Below are 21,070 nucleotides of genomic sequence, written 5' to 3'. Positions count from 1 at the left end.
GTCTTGTACAAATATATGGCATATGTCATATACACAAATCCCTATAGTAGCATTCCTTGTTTATTTTCTTATACACTATTAGGGAATTCTGAGTTACGTAATAGAGAGACCTCTATTTAGGATCCTCACTTCTTGGCCAGATTGGATATCCGTAACAAAGAGTGGCTCTTTTGGAGGACCTGTCCTGTCCTGTATTATATAGATAACCCATAGAATTGAATGAAAACTGTATAACGCCTAATTTTCTCCTGTGGTGGCACTGCTAGGTAATAGTACACTTATTGTCAGGTATTCCCTCAGATTGCAGTTGATTGCTTACGGTCCAGGAAGGGTTTTTTGATCTACGTATTGTCTAGTGACCATTCTAACACTCCAAGCAGAGAATCCCTTTAAATCTCTTAAATACCTGCATGATCCAAACAAACTCATAGTAGTTAATACTAAATGAGTGTTGATGTCCAACTGTGCAAATAGTATAAGTAAAAAGCTATTTAGTTAGTTGGTAGTGTCATTAAACAGATGGCTGGGAGTCCCAGCAGGAGGTCACTATGTGATCTCCTTATTGTCAATCCTTCTAACAATTTATGATTGTCCAAACTGCAGAACTCATTTAACCTTTTCCAATCCAATTTGTATCCTGGTTTTCCTAGGGGCCTAACTCTTTTTTTTCTGCCATTATACAATGGCCCTATCTGCTGGCTAAAGCCAGTACTGCATGAGGTGACCCGTTGGATAGTCTCCGCCAGCAGAGAGGCTGGCAATATACAGTAAGAGAATCCCGATGGACGTCTTCCAACAACGGAGCTGTACAGCCTTAAATCATAATATCTTCAGAGGTCAGACAGTGGATTGGAAAGGGTTAAGGGCCAATTGTTTACATGTAGCATCGTTGTATATTCCACCAGTGATTAATATCAACCCCTATCAATATCAATGAGCTATATTCCACAAGCGGTTCATTGCAACCCCCATGATATTCCACACTTTACAGTTTAATTTCATCCACTGAGTTAGTCTATGAAAATATCTAGGAATACGCTAGCCAGATATCTGATATTGCCAACTTTCAAAACCTCCATTAAACATCCTCTTCTCTGAAGTTCTGCCACAATGCACCATATCAAAGCCATGAACTGTCAAGAAGTGAAAAACTTTGTCCATGTTGTTGAGCATATTTTTCTCTTCTGCTTGAACATGAAACTCATTTACTAAAACAGATATTTTAATAGCATTTCCTTTCTGAATTGTCATTCCCCGTTTGATACAGATTTGGAATGGAGATCAAAGAGTGTGTTTTAGAAACAGGAGAGCGTAAACTAGTACATGATCCTTCCTAATAGAAGCGCATGAAAAGTCTACTTGTTGATGGATCTAGTATTTCCATTGCCCAACAGTCATTCGCCACTCAACTGAAGGTAAAACTACTGAATAGAGGAAGATTTTACTTTTACAATTTCAGGCTCTAGAAGTGACAAAAATGGAGATGTTTTAGAACAGTGAGAACATAATTCTATGTGAAAACACAGATACAAAATTATACATTCATATGAAAACTGTTTTTTTTTTAGAGCCAGTGGGTAATATCTGTTATACGATGGGTCCATCCAGCTTTATTTTATGGCAGAAGCAGAAAATTAGAGAAAGAGCTACTTGCAGTACATAGACTTTGAGCAAAAAGGAGAAATGAAATACCGTATATACTCAAGTATTAGCCGACCCGAGTATAAGCCGAGTCAATAAGCTTTAGCACAAAAAACTGGAAAAACTTAAAGACTCGATTATAAGCCTAGCTATACTTGAGTATATATTAGGTAAAGAAAAAATGCAATACTCACCTCCAAGCCTGCGTCTGTGACCCCGGCGCGATGGTCTCCCCGGCGGTGCGGCAAAGTGCTTGAGAATTCTCCCTGCTGTCACCTCCAGGCTCAGTTATGAATTCCCCCGCTGTCAGCGCTGTGTGAGCAAGCGCTGTGATTGGATCGAGCGCCAGCCAATCACAGCCATCGCTCAATAAACCAATCACAGCCATTCAGTGATGTCATCCACTGAATGGCTGTGAATGATCAAGCGCTGGCTGTGATTGGCTGGCGCTCGATCCAATCACAGTGCTGACCTTCACAGCGTTGACGGTGGGGGAATTCAAAGCTGAGCAGGGAGAATTCTCAAGCAGCTTGCCACACCTCCGGGAAGACCATCGCGCCGGGGCCACAGACGCCGGCTGGGAGGTGAGTATTGCAGGTTTTCTGTAGTTTTTTTTTCCCTCACTCAAGTATAAGCCAAAGGGGGGCTTTTTCAGCATAAAAAAATGTGCTGAAAAACTAGGCTTATACTCGAGTATATATGGTACCTGTCTGTCTGGGTGTATATGTATATATTAGGCATGTGACTGGAAGGAGTGTATATTTCACTCAGATGCTTAAACTAGGTGAAACGAAAATCCAAAAAGGTGGTTTTGTTCAGCAAACTTAGTTTGTTGAGCCATTGTTTCAGTGTTTTACTACTGGATTTTTATTGTAGCAATGGGTAGGTTGGCAGTGGGACCCATCACTCCCTCATCCAGTCCAGTACGGAACTTTCCTGATTCCTCAGTCAGCTCAACCGATTCTATATATAATAGAAGTCTGTACAGAATTTTTAACGTAATCCGATAAAAAAGCTCACAAGGTGGTGTCCAATGGCCTTCACTTACTTTAATTAAGTAATAATGGCAGTAATATTTCCGAGCTCTAGAGTGTAAGTTTGCTTCAAATGATAGTGCACATTAATTAAAAAATTGCTAGCTTAATAAGCATTCTTCACCCAGAGGACAGTCGGGAATTCTCCAAAATGGGATTAAATAAGTGTACAAAGACCCAAAGAGAACTAATGAATGACACTGGGGGTTGTTATAGGGTTGGTTGTATACTAGAGGGGTATAATTGTCTACTATGACTGTACTTGAATGAATGATTAAAAAAGAGCTGATATTAATGTTTAACCTCAGAGCTATCTGTTGGCAGCTTCAATCAACTCTTACGACTCTGGGAAAATATGTGACCTATTAACATCACCATGAAGCAAACAATTCAGATTCTAAGTTCTTAATAGTAGCCAAATAAACCTAAAGGCAACAATATCATAAACTCTTTTGATTCAGCAATATTCTTTTCAGCCCTCCCTAGCAATAAACAGTTAAAGGGGTTGTCCCGCGCCGAAACGGGTTTTTTTTTTTTCAACCCCCCCCCCCCCGTTCGGCGCGAGACAACCCCGATGCAGGGACGTAAAAAAAAAACTGCTCAGCGCTTACCTTAATCCCCGCGCTCCGGTGACTTCTATACTTACCGGTGAAGATGGCCGCCGGGATCCTCTTCCTCCGTGGACCGCAGCTCTTCTGTGCGGTCCATTGCCGATTCCAGCCTCCTGATTGGCTGGAATCGGCACGTGACGGGGTGGAGCTACACGGAGCCGGCATTCTGCACGTGCGGCCCCATTGAAGACAGGAGAAGACCCGGACTGCGCAAGCGCGGCTAATTTGGCCATCGGAGGCCGAAAATTAGTCGGCACCATGGAGACGAGGACGCCAGCAACGGAGCAGGTAAGTATAAAACTTTTTATAACTTCTGTATGGCTCATAATTAATGCACAATGTACATTACAAAGTGCATTAATATGGCCATACAGAAGTGTATAGACCCACTTGCTGCCGCGGGACAACCCCTTTAATAATGCGGTAGATATGGGGTATTCATTTACATGTAATATTATCCAACTTTAAAATGAAAAATTCTGTCTTTCTGATGAGAGCGACAAGGTGCTCCATTTCATGGTCTATGGAAAACTTTTAATGCAGCTCCTAAATACCCGACAGGTAGAATGCTAAGAGATTTAGAGAATGTTTCTTTACTAGTAGTTAGGGAAACAGTCCTGCAAGAAACTCACTGGGGCAGAAGTTGTCTCAATGCATCATCACCTGCAGATCAATTTGTTTTATGAGCTTTGGGACCATGTAGGGATCATTTAAAAAAGAAACACACTTAGAGCTTATTTGCACTAGCGTATATTGGCTGCCATTTTCACGGCCAGGCGATATATTCTTCCATCTAAGCAATCCCCTTTTCCCTCCGACTCACCAGCTCTCCCCCACTCCTCTGCTTGCAATGGGAGGGGGCGGGAGCGTGGTTGGAGCTAAGCTCCACTCTGTCCCTCCCACTCCCATTGCTGGCTATGGACAAGGGGCAGGGAGGGGACGGGAGCTTAGCTCCGCCCCATCCCGCCCACTGTCATTGCAAACAGCTCAGAGGGGAGGAAAGAATCAGAGAACCGGTGAGCGGGAGGGACAGCGTATATCGGTTGAGGTGTGAAAGCCCGGCTTATATACGCACGTCTGAATAAGCCCTTATAGTTATACCGCATAATTAACTGTTTATCGCTAGGGCTGAAAAGAATATTGTTGAATTAAAAGAATTTATGATATTGTTGCCTTTAGTTTATTCATGTATAGTTAAGTAATAAGAAAAATTAGCTTTATGTCTAACATTAATCAAATGTGCATGGGCAGCTTAACAAAGGGGATAATAACCATCCAACCGGAGCACCACCTATAGAGCCAACGTCCTCCAGGGTATTACACAGGAGAGGGAGTGAAGGCCTTGTGGTCCTGAATGAGGTGCTTGGAGTAGCCTGAACCATCCATCACCAGTGGTCTCATTCTAATGTTTCGGTATGCAGTGTTTGCTGTACACCGCTGCTGTCTATAGCTCATGTCACTTATCATGCTCCGCTGCTGTCGCTGCACATGAATAAAGGCTGAAGGTCAAATAAAAGATATCAGCCTTTCAACATCAAAGGTCGGATCTTACGGCAGCTTCCAATTATCAACTCTTATGACTCAAGACTAATATGTGACCTGCTAAATGTAGGTCCACATGGGTCAGATTTGCTGTAATTTCAACAGCAAATCTAGAATAAAGCTCAGGGAAGACAAATTTGCACCAATTTGTGTGGATTTGCTGCTACAGATTTTTCTGTGTGTTTACAAAGAAGATGAAAAATAAAATCACTCTTTTAAAATCCACATTTTGCTACAGAATTGTTCTTCAAAAAGAAGGATCACAACTATGTCTGACATGTCCATTTGGAAGAATTTAGGTCTTCAAGTGGACGCTAACATTTCACACAACTTCTGCTCATCTAATAGCCTAAATGTGTATCATCAATTTTGTAATATACTTCTATTACATTTTTTTGTTCTAACACTGAAAATTTGAAATGACTGCCACTATGGGGTCTCCCTTCCAGCACCTTTGCAATCCACTGCCTGTTGCTCGGCAGTTAGCTTCTGTAGTAACAAGGACATGGGGACATTGCTTGCTACAATATGCAACAGAGGGGCAAGGATCCGAATGCTGCCTCACATGTAATTGGACCAGGGCTATACAAGGTAGCATGAGAAGTGTGGAAGAGGAAGTCCCGGCCAGTACAGTACTAGCAGGAGAGTTGGCTAAGGACATGCCCCACATCTGTAAGTAAATTGCAAACAGCAGAGCTGCAGAAAAATAGGACAATCTACATGAAAACTCAATTGACACACCTTATCCGGCACCAAAGCAGCGACCAATGAAGATCTGAGCTGCTTTTAAGTTTTTTTATGAAAACTCAGGTATACTTAAATAACTTTATTGTAAGACAGATATTATTGGGGTAAGTATTTTAAAAGATGCTACAATGTAACATTGGAAGATCTGACCTGGAATGAAACTGTACCCTTTCTGCTTGTCCTTGTATATTATAGCTCCCTCCCCAGTGCAAACCTAACATATAATAATATCTATCCATCCTCATAAATGAGCAGAGCTGGCAGAATAGAGGAATTTCCTGTTTCCAGAGTAGGAAGTCTATTGTTTTCCTGGATTAATCCTAACCACCCTTCGTTAAACATGTTGAAACCATTCCATAGTAAACATGTGAAAAGTCTAAAATGCATCACAAAAAGTTTTAATTTGTGGTACTTGGTACAAACCTTTAACAGCTTTATTTCTTTGGGTGAATTCTGTTCATTATGTTTTGTGACATTTATAGACATCACATGAAACATTTAACAGCACTGAGGAGTATTCAGTACTCATACTCTATTACCTGTACAAACCAGATAAACCTTTAACATACAGTATTCTATATAGCATTTTAATGGTAGTGTGAACAGGACCTAATGAGACACATGTTAATGTTTTCCTCATTGCTTTAACATTGGGTCCATCTCTCACTAGTAAGGTGAGCTCTCCTGTGGAACACTATAAACCTTCATATCTGCCCTTGGGGTTTTGCTTTTCTGCTTAATTTGGGGAACAGGAAAGGGGAATTCCCACACCCAAATGGCTCCATCTTTGGACAAAGCCAAACAGTGTCGGATGGCCCCTATTGGTTATAATGGGGTCAATCCACTTTCTGCCCAGCTGCCCGGCTTTTGGTTGGAAGAAAAAGCATGCAATGCTTTTTCTTCTAGTATTTTGAGCTGGATCTGTGGCAGAATCTCCAGCTGGAGGTTCCAATGCAGATGTGAAACCAGACTAATATTTTTTTCCAAGAGTAGTTTGAACATTCTGAGTGCTCCTTCCACCAGGGTCGGGGACCTTGAGATATTCCACCAAGTTGCGCAGTGATTGTTGCTTGTTCTGCTGTGGGTCCGTGCAAGGCTACTCTAAGTCACAGCCTGTCTGCCTATACCCAACACATGGGGTGGCACTTATTGCTGGGTGATTTGTCCTAAAAATAAAATCTCATTTTTTCACACCTATAGATGATTAAGTTTTAAGCTTGATTTTCTTAAATATTATGTCAAAGTGGTAGCTTCTACTTTTGCTCTATGCAAAACCTAAAAACAAAGCTGGGTTTATATAGGGGCAACAGAGTAGCTGAGAAACTTACCAACAATTATATGGACCAAGAAAATTCTTTGGTTTTTTTGGGGGTGCACTAATATTGAAATATACAATATCCTCTAAAACCATGAGCACTACCATATGTAATAAGGGACCGAGCATGACTGTCCTGTGTGGATGGGAGTTCACTACCCCCCATTTATGTGCATTGCACTGTGCTTTATTATAGATTTTCGGAGTGGAAAATCTGCTACAACTCATCATATGGCTTAAAAGTGGGCTGGCATAACTAGAATGTCTAAGCACATGAATACAGTGTGTACCTGTGGCAGGACCTGATAGGCAACATTAAAAGTAGTATTAAAGTACTGCACTATACAGTACAAAAGACCAAATGATCACAAGTTCAAGTCACCTGTGGAGACTAGATAAACGTGTAAAAAGTAAGTTAAAAAAAAGTTAAACATTAAGAAATGAAAAATGTAAAGTTCCAAAAACACTCCCCTTTTCCAATTTTTCTAAATCTAAATAATGGAAAACCCCACATATTGCAGTGTTCATAAAAGTCTAAACTATACAAATATCAATATGTATCCCACATGATGAACACCATATCTAAAAAAAATACTGAATGCCAAAACTGCAGTTTTGTTTTTGTCACCCTGGCCCCCCAAAAATTGAATTGAAAACAATCAGATATATGTATGTACCCCAAAATAGCACTTATAAAGTCTACAGTTCTCCATGCAAAAAAATGAGCCATCACGCAGCCCAATTGATAAAAAAAATAATGTTCTGGGTCTCAGTATGGCGATAGAAAGAAATTTTTTTTTAAAGTTTTTTTTTTTTTTTTAAAGTAGTAAAACATTAAAACTATATAAATTTGGTATCACTGTAATCGTATGGACCCGCGGAATTGAGTTTGTATGTCATTTTTACTACGCCATGAACGCCATAAAAACGAAACCCTCCAAAATATTACACTATTGTATTTTTTCTTATTATCCCACTAAAAATTTGCAATTGTTTTTCAGTACGTTATATAGAACATTAAATAGTACTATTAAAATATACAATATAACTCATCCTGCAAAAAATAATCCATCACACAGCTGCATTGGTGTAAAAATAGAAAAGTTATAGCTTTTAGAAGACGAGGACAAAAAAAAAGAATCTCTGATCTTGAAGGGGTTAAATCTGTTGCATCTTGTGTGTCAAGTAACCATTCATTCAGGAACAAACACTCTTATAGAAACCCAGTGATATAGATCAAGGCACAGATCCTCCTAGGCAGAGAGTGCAGAGGTCAGGAGTATAGTCTACAATAAGGCAGTGTGCAGTCTCACTATAGACACCACATACACTCGAATGAGCAGCACACAGTATAGACACAGTATACACCCCCTCCTGTGCTGCATATATAATGCTGACAGCCTTTATACATACGTGCAGCTCTCCACTAAATTTTGCACAAGTGCAGTCAACCCCAACCCAGCAATGACTCCCAAAGTCTATCTACCAGCCCACCGCATCACACAGGCTCTCTTAGTCCCTCGGCCTCCGAAATTCACCATAGGCTAGCTTGCCTGTTCTGCACACTCATAGTAGGTCACTTAAGCAACACACGTGGTCTGCACCACACTACCCTTCTGAAGCCAAAACCTACCCTGTATATCACCTCCTCTGCCCTTTTCCTTCAATGTTGCATCAGGCTTTGTTTTGGCCCATGCTGACACTCACCTCTGCCGGTAACCCAAAAACAATGGTGCCCGGAGATACTGAGAGGCTTACAACAAAAGGCTAACAGGCATAACATGGAGGCACATGACAAGAGAGCAACAATGCATATTTAAACCCTAAACCTATGCCTCTTGTATTGCACATTGTTGGAAAGATCCACCTGAAATCAATCTCCCTCAGTTGCTTGAACCATGTGATACACTTCCAAATTGCTCTCCTGTGCATCCACAAATTTAGGTAAATGTAGTACTTTCAGTACTGTTTGACTTTTGAAAGTCATTGATAATAATTTCACCTTAAGCTCTTACATGGAAAATTGTTGGCTTACCAAACAGTTCCTGCTTGAAGAGCGGTAGAAAGGGTCATCGCCTTATCAAGGTCTTTGGTGAACACTCCAGCAGCCAGCCCATATGTGGTATTGTTTGCCCTCTTTATTACTTCGTCAACAGTTTTGAACTTCAGAATTTGCTGTACTGGACCAAATATCTATGGATGTAAAACAAAATCATATTGACATATTATATAATTTATCATGTACATCATGTGTTAGGAGAGCATTAGCATTTCAATGAAGATTTCTACCACTTCACTACTCAAACTGAATATGTTCTTCAGATCAATGAAGGTCCCAGCAGCAGAACCCTTATCGTTACCTCATTAGAGGGGTTGTAGCAAAATCTAAAGATATCCCGCATTCATGAGATAGGACATAACTAATGTGACTTTGACGCAATCCTGAGAATGGGGGTACAATGACAGTACTGAAAATTTCTGACTACAAGCACCCGGCAATCTCTGGTGCTGTCATTGAAATGAATGGAGCGGCAGAATACATGCGTGTCAACCACTCCATTCATGCAGGGACCGTCGGGACTCCTGTTCTAGGGACTAGTGGGAATCTCAACCGTCAGACCCCAGCCAATCATAAAGTTCTATTCTGTGGATAGGGAATAACTTTAGATTTTGGTACAACTCCTTTAACTATGCTTTCTGTATTTTCTATACTTTCTATCTATATTGGTTTTAAGGTTGGAGTTTCAACTTTTTGCATCCTTCTTGCATCTTGAATTATATTATTTTATGACCTTCTGTAACCAGGGAAGTAAAATCTGGCCAAACATTTGGCTACTAAAGGGAAAACATAATAGCACATGCCAGCCATTCAAATCAATAACCAACTATGCGTGTTTGTGAGATGCTCTCTGCTCTGGTTTATAGAGGAGAGCGTCAAGTGGGGAATCCTTCTCTGATATCCATATGCCCTAGTAGGGTATATGGACAGGGGTCATCATCATAAGGCTGTGTTTACACAGGCAATTTTCACTTGTGAGTTCTGTCTGATTGTGAGATGGACAGAAGTCGCACATGAAAAAGAACCCATTATTTTCAATGGGTTAAAAAACATGAGCCTGAGATCAAAAAATCACAGCATGTCCTATTTTTGGGAGATTCTTGTTCGAGGGTTGGCCATTATTTCCTATGGCAGACACACAAAAAATGCATTGCAGTTGCAGGCCATGTAATTTGCATGCAAGTAGTATTCGTTTCTTATCATTTTGAGTAATGGAACCCCATGTGATTTTGTTTTTCACATGCATGAAAAACACATGCACATTAATGCGAATTATGCATTTTTAACACCAAAATGCATTACATGTGCAGAAAAAATGAGTGCGATGTAGGTTAGATTTTCACCGACCTACATCGCACTCACTTGTGTAAATATGGCCTTATTTGTGTATGAACACAGCCCCAGAATTTCCCTCTCAATCTCCAATGGAATGCAACAGACCATTGGCTCTGTCGACCCCTGCACCAGAAATCTTCAAAGAATGTGAAAACCTGTCCAAGTGTTGCCTTCAGGACAATGTACAGGGGTTGTCATTGTGACTCAGCCCTTATAACTCAGGCTGTTTTTTCATAAGGTTGTCCTAAGGCTCAATATTCATCATGTATTTGAGCTTATGAAAACACCATTTAGGAAGGGATTCCGAATTTCCGAACATTTGAAATGGAAAACCTTGAATAGAATTTTTGGAATAGATTAGAAGATTCACTTGAATTACGGATATACATACCTCTTCTTTGGCAATGCGCATGTCATCCTTAACATTTGAGAAGACTGTAGGCTGGATATAGAAGCCTTTATTGCCCCATGGACCACCCCCACATTCCAGTTTTGCTCCTTCTTTCTTTCCACTTTCAATTAAGTCTAGAATTCGGTCATATTGCTCCTTGTCAATCTGAAATATAAAATGATGAAGAATATTATTTTTGCAAACAATTTAGCAGAATGACAGGTAAGGTGGCTCAGTTATTAGCACCGCTTCTGTGCCGTGCTTGAGTTGTAGGCTGAACTCTGAACAAAGGCAACATCTAGATGGGTTTTTTATGCTCTTTTTGTTTATTCTTCTTGTTCTTTTCTCTCCACTGGAGCCAAACAGACAAGAGCGGCAGCTCAGTTGTCAGCATTGTTGTTGTAGGTTCAAATCTGACCAAGGGCAACATCTGGATGGAGTTTTTCAAAGTCTGTGCAGATGTAATTCTTGATGGCATTTGAACCTTGGACCCCAGAACTAAAAGGCAACAGTGCTACAACTGAGCCACACTCACTTTATTTGTAAAACAATTTTCTGACGATTTTTGCATATCATGACCGGATCTTGCAAAAATCGGCACACTTTTTTTTTACCCCTATTGATTTCAATGGGAGTTGAAATCAACTGTTCCGACTTGCGATAATTTTTTAAAATCAGGTTGGGCAATCCAGACCTGAATATTTCATGAATCGCTCAACACTAATAATATGTACCCAACAACGATCCTATTAAAAATACATCTTGTCTCACAAAAAAACAAGCCCTCATATGGCTTTGGTAACAGAAAAATTAAAAAGTTATGGCTCTAAGAATGCAGTAATGACAAAAACTTAAAAATTGGTTGGTCATTAGGGCATAAAATGGGTTCACATTGCAGTGATGGTAGCCTTCACTAGGCCAAGGGTTACCATGCCCACAGTTGGCATACTGCAGTTATGTTGGGCCGATGCTGAGCTTGAGGGGGGGCCCCACCTCTTGGTAACAGCATAAATGCCGCAGTCAGGAATGGCAGTGTAAGTAGTTTGTCAAACAGCCACAATCAGTGCTAGCTCTAATAGCTCCTGTTTGTGGCAGGTATCAGTTGTTTTAAACAGAGTATGCAGTGGGCTTTGCTACAGAGCCCACTTACCCAACTTACACCACTGTGCTGTACATGTATATCACAGATGGGGAAGGGGTTAAGTAATGGAATTGCCAATAAATTGTATTAAGATTTCTTGCCATGACTTTGACTCTAGAGCAACACAATGCCTATAGTGATGACAATAATTCCAGTTTAGCCCAAGAATTAATAGAGCATATAATTCTTTTTCATCAATCTCAAGTTTCTTTTTTTTCAGTTTTTTTAACTTGTTTATCCTGTAACTCGAGCCAAACTCCATAATGCACAATGTAGAGTCAAGATAATGAGAATGGCTATAAAAGCTTCACGCTTGACTGAAATGCAAGGGAAATTGCTTCCTTGAAAAAAAATTGTTAGGCCTTGTACCTTTTTCTATTCTACATGTTATTTTTAGTCAAGTCCTCACTGGCTTTATTTGGCCGTGGGTTGTCTAACTGTATTTGCACAATGTAATTAATGACAATGTAATATAATATTGTCTTCTAGTTTATATTAAGCAACAGAAAGGTAAAGCCAAATACTGATTGATTGTCAACAAGCATTTAGGAACGAAATATTGCAAATATGTTGTTATTTAGTTCTTCCCCATAGAAAAAGCATGGACAGCATTCCATGGTAGGCCTACTAAAGATACCCTTCTTCGGAGGTAGACACAAATCAGCAATAACATTAAAACCATTGATAAGTGAAGAATAATGATTGAGTGACACCTGTCAAGGAGTGGGATGTATTACCCAGCAAGTAAACAGTCTGTTCTTGAAGTTGATGTGTTGGAAGCATGATGCGAATTGCCCCGATTCTCCGAGGCCAGCCTATCTATCAGATAGGGCTGACGCGGAGAATCGGCGGCGGCTCCCGCAGTGGAGATCTGCCGCGGGACTTCGCATCACCCGTGGACAGGGGGCCTTAAGCTGACAGTGTTCCCGCCAAATTTGTGCTTACTTCACCTCTTGATTTATAATCCTATGTAATTTAAGGCATGCATTTTGTACGGTGTGTCCATATTTTTGTCCACCACCTGTAAGTTTTATATGTCCTTGCAGTCTGGGGTGATGATCCTATGAATGCACACTGCTGCCAGGTATAGACCCTTAGGCAACCTTCACATGTGATGTAATCTCTGCCTTCCACAACCGAAAACCCACAGCAATTACTCTGGAAATCAGCAGTGGCCAAATCCGCACCCAAATAGTGAAAAAACACAGTCACGTCCTGATGTATTACACCGCAATAACTGTATTCAGTAGCAGTCTCTAAGCCTTCCACCGCACTAAAAGCACGTTAATTATACGCTGCTTATAAAGAACCATTTGTTTCCAAATACTTTATCTTACGAAATCTTGTCCGTAAAATGCCCTGCAGCCTGTAGGAACTTTGAGTGAACTGTTAGACAAAAACTGAACTCGCAAACACTAAGAAGAGATTGTTTGTTTTCTGAAAATAAGACATAGGGCCCCTGCAGACGAGCGTAAGTGCAAATACACGTGCTGCTGTGCCACATAATTGCGTACCGAAGAAGTGTTTTTTTTTGTGTGAGTAACCACATATATTTTTTTCTCGCGTTCACAATAGCTGCGCATTTGCGCGCTAATATAAATATGCTAGCAATACGTCATGCTGTCATCATTGACTCAGCCCCCTGCAATCACCCATAAATAGTCAACATGTCTGGCGTGACACCATCCTGTGGTGTTTCTGGTACTTTGTGGGTTTATGAGTAAGTAGCTGATGTTAGAGCACGGGCGTAACTATAGGGGATGTGGTTGCACCCGGGCCCAGGAGCCTTAGGGGGCCCATAAGGCCTCTTTTCTCTATATAGGGAGCCCAGTACTATGAATAAAGCATTATAGTTGGGGGCCCTGCTACAGGTTTTGCATTAGGGCCCAGGAGCTTCAACTTACGCCTTTTCGTTAAGGGGTTAAGAGAAGTTGGGGGGCCCTAAGATAAATATTGGAAACCCTGACCTTTGAGCTTTTGCCTACGCTCCTGGGTTGAAAACATGTCTTCTGATGATGAGGATGTTCTTTTGTCTTGGTTGCTGATTTGGACAGTCACGTGAGATGTGGGAGGTTGTTCCTAGAAGGAGGAGTCGGACGTCCTCCGATGTCCAAGAGTGCCGGCCTCCGCTCACCTAAATTGGTGATCATTTCCACCTCAACTCGGTTGGGCTTCCAAATTGAGATGATCATAAACAATCTGCAAGACAGCCACCGTGCCTTCCCTGCTATCAGCTGCAAACTTTATAGTGTAGTGACAGGTGGCGGCGCAATTATGGCATTTCGCACGTTCGTGCACCCTCCTATGGGGCCTTTGGTGCACAAATGCGCAGAAAAATAGAGCAGGTCGCGTATTTTTTCGTCCAACGGAAATGCACGCGCAAAAACGAGTAATGTGAGTAATCAGTGGATTCTATTGACTATGGATGGATGTATTTGCGCTAGTATTTGTGCGTTTGTATATGTGTCCAATACACAGAGAATTGAACCAATCTTTCACATGAATGATTTGTTTTGCATGCATTTCGGTTGCACACAAAAAAAATATGATCTGCTCTATTTTCCTACGTATTTGTGCACCAAATGGCCCCGCCTTTTAAATCATGGAGGGTTTGTTGTGCACGCATATGAACACGCCCTGCGCATTGCTAAGTGCGAACCCGCGCAAATCAACCTCGTTCACTGCGCAAGTACGTTACTCTGAAGCGAGCGTTACTCTGAAGCCACTGTTATGTAGTTGTAAACTAAAGGGAGCATCTTATCTATGTTGACAGTTCAAGCTTTAGTGTATTGCGTGCGGAATGCACTGCGCAAATATGTTCGTGAGAAGGAGCCCTTAGGTTGTAGATATTTTTCTATCGCAGATGATAGTCTGAAAGGACACCTACGAAAAAGTGGGCCAAAAAGGGCGAATAATATTGCGCATTCTCTGCTACTTGTTGGAATCCCATCTACAACGGCCTCCGCGTTCTGCCGTATGATCTCCGTCTGCTGGATATGGACTTCTTACTTGTTTTTGTATAAAGCGATGTACACATCGCAGTATAATCAGCTAGCAGTTCACGCGGTGTCATCGTGGCCGGGCCAAGGACTGAAGACAACACCTTGGACTGGGGCCAAAAGCCAGACTAGTTATTTTCTTGCACAATTTGATCCCTAAGCAAAGAAAGCCTGGGAACCCGATAGATTCACACAGCGCCGCTGTAGCAGCTCTTACTTCCGTGTACGATTAGAATACCTTCTGGCATCATTATGCAAGGCACTCTTTTATTACAGTACGAAGTGACGGACTCCACGCTGGAAACTAAATGTGTGACTGACGGCGGTCTCTGATAAACGTGTATTTCGGCGGTGATTATCGCGGCCGCATAACGGGACAAAACTAACTCACTCATATCAATAGCTTCATTTTCACTATCGGGAAACTCCCCCGTTAATTGTATCGGCGAGAGGAGATAGGACCGTCCCTATCTATCCCGCGCGTAGTGAATACATCATGAGGGGAAGATCGGGCAGCACCTGTCTTCCCAAAGTGATTTTCAGACTCGGACCCCATGGGGACAGGGCCCAATGTAATGGATGACAATCTGTGTAGTGCGCTGCGGAATATGTATGTACCATATAAGTGAGCACAATAGTGCCTACTGAGCCCAACAGGCTGATCAGTCCCACAGATTAACTCACAAAGAGTTAATGCGACAAAGGAGAAGAGAAGGAATGCAAAGAGCAACCCAAAGAATTGTGATAGGACAATAATGATAAACCAGATGCTGAGTGTGATTCAGCCCGGCTGGAGAGATGATCCACAATGCTCCACGGCTCGAGAGCCATCCTTGCCAATACCGTGCCACACGCGGTAATATGGTCGCCCGACAAAGCCCTTGTGCTACCGGAGAGATATCTCCGCATGTGCAACTTCACAGCACCACCTTTCACACAGGATGGAATATTCCTCAGTAGCGCTGCAGAATACGCCCTGCCGCAGAATACGCCCTGCCGCTGAATACGCCCTGCCGCAGAATACGCCCTGCCGCTGAATACGCCCTGCCGCTGAATACGCTATGCTGCTGAATACGCCCTGCCGCTGAATACGCCCTGCTGCCGAATATGTAGCCTTACAATGCGCATTGCTAACATGCAGATTTTCATGCGGAATTGCAAATAACAGAATCCTGCCAGCAGTTCTACAGTCGGCTGTGTGGAATTCTGGGAGGGCGTGTTCCCCAACGCTGGTGCAGAATATTCCGTCCTGTGAAAGATCCCACACTGTGCCTATAAGTACAAGTGTCCGTTGTGTAGCTGTTTAACTCCCCAGATCAGACCAGCTATCTCATATGTAAAAGATCTGTCTGTTTGTGTTGTATACAGATCCACAGTTCTCGACCGATTTGAGTGACATTTTGCATGAGCGCTCTTCAGCACCAGGCGACAAATACTGGAGGGGTTAAAAATCTAAAACTTGTCTACTTCCCCTCTAATTTTTGGTGCCAATAGCAACCAATCACAGCTCATGTTTAATTTCTTGTACTGCTGAGGTAAAATGAAAGCTGTGCTGTGATTGGTTGCTATGGGCAACACAGATTTTCTTTTAGACAGCTTTCATAATAGCGCGGTGCTCGGCTCATTGTTGTGTCCCACTTTGTATATTCCAGGACTGCTAGTCATAAAATCACTGTACATATTAGTGTAAATATATATACACAACATAGGGTATATGACCTAGTATATACATATATACACAACACAGGGTATATCACCTAGTATATACATAACGCAGGGTATATCACCTAGTAAATACATAACACAGGGTATATCACCTAGTAAATACATATATACACAACGCAGGGTATATCACCTAGTATATACATAACGCAGGGTATATCACCTAGTATATACATAACGCACGGTATATCACCTAGTAAATACATATATACACAACGCAGGGTATATCACCTACTATATACATAACGCAGGGTATATCACATAGTAAATACATAACGCAGGGTATATCACCTAGTAAATACATATATACACAACGCAGGGTATATCACCTAGTATATACGCAACCCAGGGTATATCATCTAGTATATACACAACCCAGGGTATCTCACCTAGTATATACATATATACACAATACAGGGTACTGTATATCGCCTAGTATATACATATATACACAACACGGGGTATATCACCTAGGATATACATATATACACAACTCAGGGTAAATCACCTAGTATATACACAACACAGGGTATATCACCTAGTATATACACAACACAGGGTATATCACCTAGTATATACACAACACAGGGTATCTCACCTAGTATATACATATATACACAATACAGGGTAATTCGCCTAGTATATACATATATACACAACGCAGGGTATATTACCTAGTATACATAGATACACAATGCAGGGTATATCACCTAGTATATACATATATACACAATGCAGGCTATATCACTTAGTATACATAGATGCACAACACGGGTATATCACCTATATATATATATATATATATATATATATATATATATATATATATATATATATATATATATACAACGCAGGGTATATCACCTAGTATATACATATATACACGACACAGGGTAATTCACCTAGTATATACATAACACAGGGTATATCACCTAGTATTTACATATATACACAACGCAGGGTATATCACCTAGTATATACATATATACATAACACAGGGTATATCATCTAGTATATACATATATACACAACGCAGGGTATATCACCTATTATATACATATATACACAACGCAGGGTATATCACCTAGTATACATATATACACAACGCAGGGTATATCACCTAGTATATATACATATATATATATACACAACACAGGGTATATCACCTAGTATATACACAACACAGGGTATATCACCTAGTATAAACATATATAAAGGACACATGGTATATCACCTAGTATATACATATATACACAACGCAGGGTATATCACCTAGTATATACATAACGCAGGGTATATCACCTAGTATACATATATACACAACGCAGGGTGTATCACCTAGTATATACATAACGCATGGTATATCACCTAGTATATACATAACGCAGGGTATATCACCTAGTATATACATAACGCAGGGTATATCACCTAGTATACATATATACACAACGCACGGGTATATCGCCTAGTAAGATAATAAAAATCAATGTCTATATGCTTGCGGGTGACAATAATTAGCCTATCAGTAAAATTCCCTCTTCACGACCACTACGTAATTATGAGATTAAAAGCCCAAATGTACCTGTGGCCCCTGGTCTGTTGTGGGTGCGAGGGTGTCCCCCAGAACACGTTTCTTAGCTCTCTCAACACTTCTGCGCACAAATTCTTCATAAATGGGTTCTTCCACAAATAGTCGAGATGCAGCTATACAACACTGCCCCTGGTGGTAGAACAGCGCATGGTGCGCAGTCTCAATGGCGGCATCCACTGCCAGAAAAAGTATAACACATCATGTGAGAAATAGATAAAGCAACCGTTTTTTTTCAGGTTTAGTATAAATGGCTAAAATCGTAGGTGACTGTTTCAGCCGTGTCAGTGACAATGCCGAACGCATGAAAGGGTCTCTGATCAGACCAGTCATAACCGTCATATTGAGGCTGGTTTCACATCGGCGCTGGAAATTTCAGTCGGAGGTTATGTCGCAGGTCCAGCACAAAATACAACTGTTGTTTCTTCTGGGCAGCTGAGTGGGAACCATACCGACCCCATTATAGTCAATGGGGACCGTTCTGTGCTCTTCAGGTCTAAGACGGAGACGTTCGACCATGGGGATTCTCCTTTCCTGCTCCCCGAATGGAGCAGGAAAGGGTAACCCCCAACACAGATGTGAAACCACCCTAACATGGGTTCAACAGCAGCATTTACATATTTGTCATAGGGGCGCTATTACTTATAACATTAGCGACAAGTAATAAACAGTGGCAACAATGTAGCGATACTAACAATCCGCATCAGCAAAGATGACAAGTGGACTTTTTCCTCCAAGCTCCAGTGTGACTCTCTTCAGGTTACTCTTTCCAGCGGCTTCCTTTATCAGCTTTCCAACCTAAACAGATAGAAAAAGAAGTAGATCAAGTAATATCTAAAGAATTTTTTTTTTCAAATGTAATGGAACTCAGTCAGAATTGTAACCACTATTCAGATACGCTGTTCTTGCAGCTCGAAAGACCATTTCTGTTTGTCTTGTTTTTTAATGTTTTTAGAAGACAAAATAGCTGTGTGTTTTTAATGGGTGCTGCTGAATACAGTGTGAGGCAAAAGTCTGGACACACCCACTTAATGGGTGTAATCCTGAGAAAAATTGACTTCCAATGTTTGAACGTATTAATTGGAAGGGAGGCTAGATTTTTTTGTTGGAGGAGACTATTTGGCGGCCATTTTGAACTTTGCCATATTGAATTCAGCTCAGGTTTTTCAAATGCAAAGGAGGTCATGTGATATTTCAAACTTGGCTAGAATTTACTCAAAAACATGCTGGGATCGAGGATCTTTCTTTCTCCCCCACTATGGCATTTCCAACAAGCTTAGTCTACCTACATCACAATTTTTCATCCAGTCAGTTTTCATGCTTTCATTCAGCACTATATATACTGTTGGGTTGTATTATCTTCTACATCAAAAGCCAATGCACATGGGTTTTATATGGACAACGTTCTTAGGCCGTCTTCTAAGTGAAATGGGTGTCATACCTGAGTTGATCCAGTGAAAGCAACTTTATCAATGTCCATGTGATGTGATATGGCAGCTCCGGCTGTGGGTCCAAATCCAGGAACTATATTAACTACCCCTGGTGGAAAGCCTGCCTACAAAATAAAAGAGAAACAAAGAGACCTATTTACTTCCCATTCAGAAGTGTATGGCTAGAATCACAATGTGATAGGCAATAGACTGAAGGTCAATATAAAACATAAGCATTTCTATATACAGTTATACAATGTCAACTTGCACAAAATCTCTGAATCTATACAATTTATTTTAATGGCGCTTGGATTTGACTAGCAAAGTAAGAATGTTCTCTCTTAAATACTGGCTACCAGCAGGAAGGTAGGTAGACTCGAAAGCAATACTTTGTGCTGACCTGTACTCCAAAGGGTGTCCCAAGTTTGCTAATACTTGACTGTTGTTCAAAGATTGAAACGCGTCACTTACTGGCCACAAATAAAGTTTGTACCGTCTTACAACTTTATCCCCAGTCTACCGTTTGCACTTTATGTTCCTTTTTGACTGAATGATTCTGAAGGAGAATCGTTTGTACAAGTGAACGAGCTGGAGACGTCATCACCAACTCGTTTGCTCTCGTTTAGATGGGCAGATTCATCCTTGAGAATCATTCTCTTCTCATTGAGTTTTTCACATTTCCTCTGAATGCAAGGAGAAAGAAATGCAACGACAAGTCAACGAGCCAACGATGATTTTTATTCCGGTGTCTCCTGCGTCAATGTGAATAGGGCCGGCAGTGCAGAAAAGGATACTTACCTGCGCTGGAACCCTTGCGAGAAGACTTGCTTGGGCTCTATCCAGAGTGCCATTAAGTCACGCTCGTGTGCATGAGGCCTAAGTCCTAGCTTTTCTTTTTCTTTCCCTGCACATATTTGACAGCTTGCCGCTCATTAGTATCACTTCTGGAGTGCGACATTGACATACAGGGCAACCAAGTACATTTTTTTCCGTTTGGAGGTGAGCTTTTTAGATGTTGCTCGCTGCTAGACCTCCTGCTGAAAAGTTAGTATAGTAAGACCCCCTGTCCAACGCCGGCGAATTCACAGTCGTGGACAGGGGGCCTAAGTCAGAACTTAGGGTAGATCTTAGGCCAGATTCACCCGGTAGGCCCCCTGTCCACGACCGTGAATTCACCGACGGTAAATCGCCGGCGAATCACATAGGCTGAGCTTTCCATAGCGTTGCTATGGAAAGCACTGGCCCCCCGTCCACGTGTGGAGAATCATTGGGATTCTCCGCTTGCAGCCGGCAATTAACAGCATGCTGCGAATTGCCCCGATTCTCCACGGTCAGCCTATCTGTCAGATAGGCTGACCTGCGGAGAACCGTCTGCCAACTCCTGTTCCCGGGCAGCGGCTCCCGCGGTTGAGATTCGCCGCAGGATGCCACAACGCCCGTGGACAGCGGCCTTACTTTGCGGTCTGGTTCAGAGCAGTGCCAAACACGTTGAAAAAAAAAATAGGTTTCCAAAAA

General features: G+C 41.5%; 1 protein-coding gene across 1 annotated transcript in view; it reads right to left on the bottom strand.

Moving 5' to 3' along the window:
* The window catches only part of ALDH1A1 (aldehyde dehydrogenase 1 family member A1), a 50,616-nt gene that overhangs the window by 5,883 nt on the left and 23,663 nt on the right, over window positions 1-21,070 (bottom strand). Inside the window, exons 7-11 of the mRNA XM_066604170.1 lie at window positions 19,567-19,680; window positions 18,821-18,923; window positions 18,120-18,304; window positions 10,676-10,840; window positions 8,926-9,083 (exon numbers count right to left, since the gene is read on the bottom strand). Of these exons, the coding sequence (XP_066460267.1) occupies window positions 8,926-9,083; window positions 10,676-10,840; window positions 18,120-18,304; window positions 18,821-18,923; window positions 19,567-19,680 (725 nt within the window). The remainder of the gene's footprint in view (window positions 1-8,925; window positions 9,084-10,675; window positions 10,841-18,119; window positions 18,305-18,820; window positions 18,924-19,566; window positions 19,681-21,070) is intronic.

Source organism: Eleutherodactylus coqui, chromosome 5 (assembly GCF_035609145.1).
Source record: "Eleutherodactylus coqui strain aEleCoq1 chromosome 5, aEleCoq1.hap1, whole genome shotgun sequence".
Classification (NCBI taxonomy): domain Eukaryota; kingdom Metazoa; phylum Chordata; class Amphibia; order Anura; family Eleutherodactylidae; genus Eleutherodactylus; species Eleutherodactylus coqui.
Note: the sequence above shows the minus strand (reverse complement) of the source record. Positions and strands in the feature narration are given on the sequence as shown.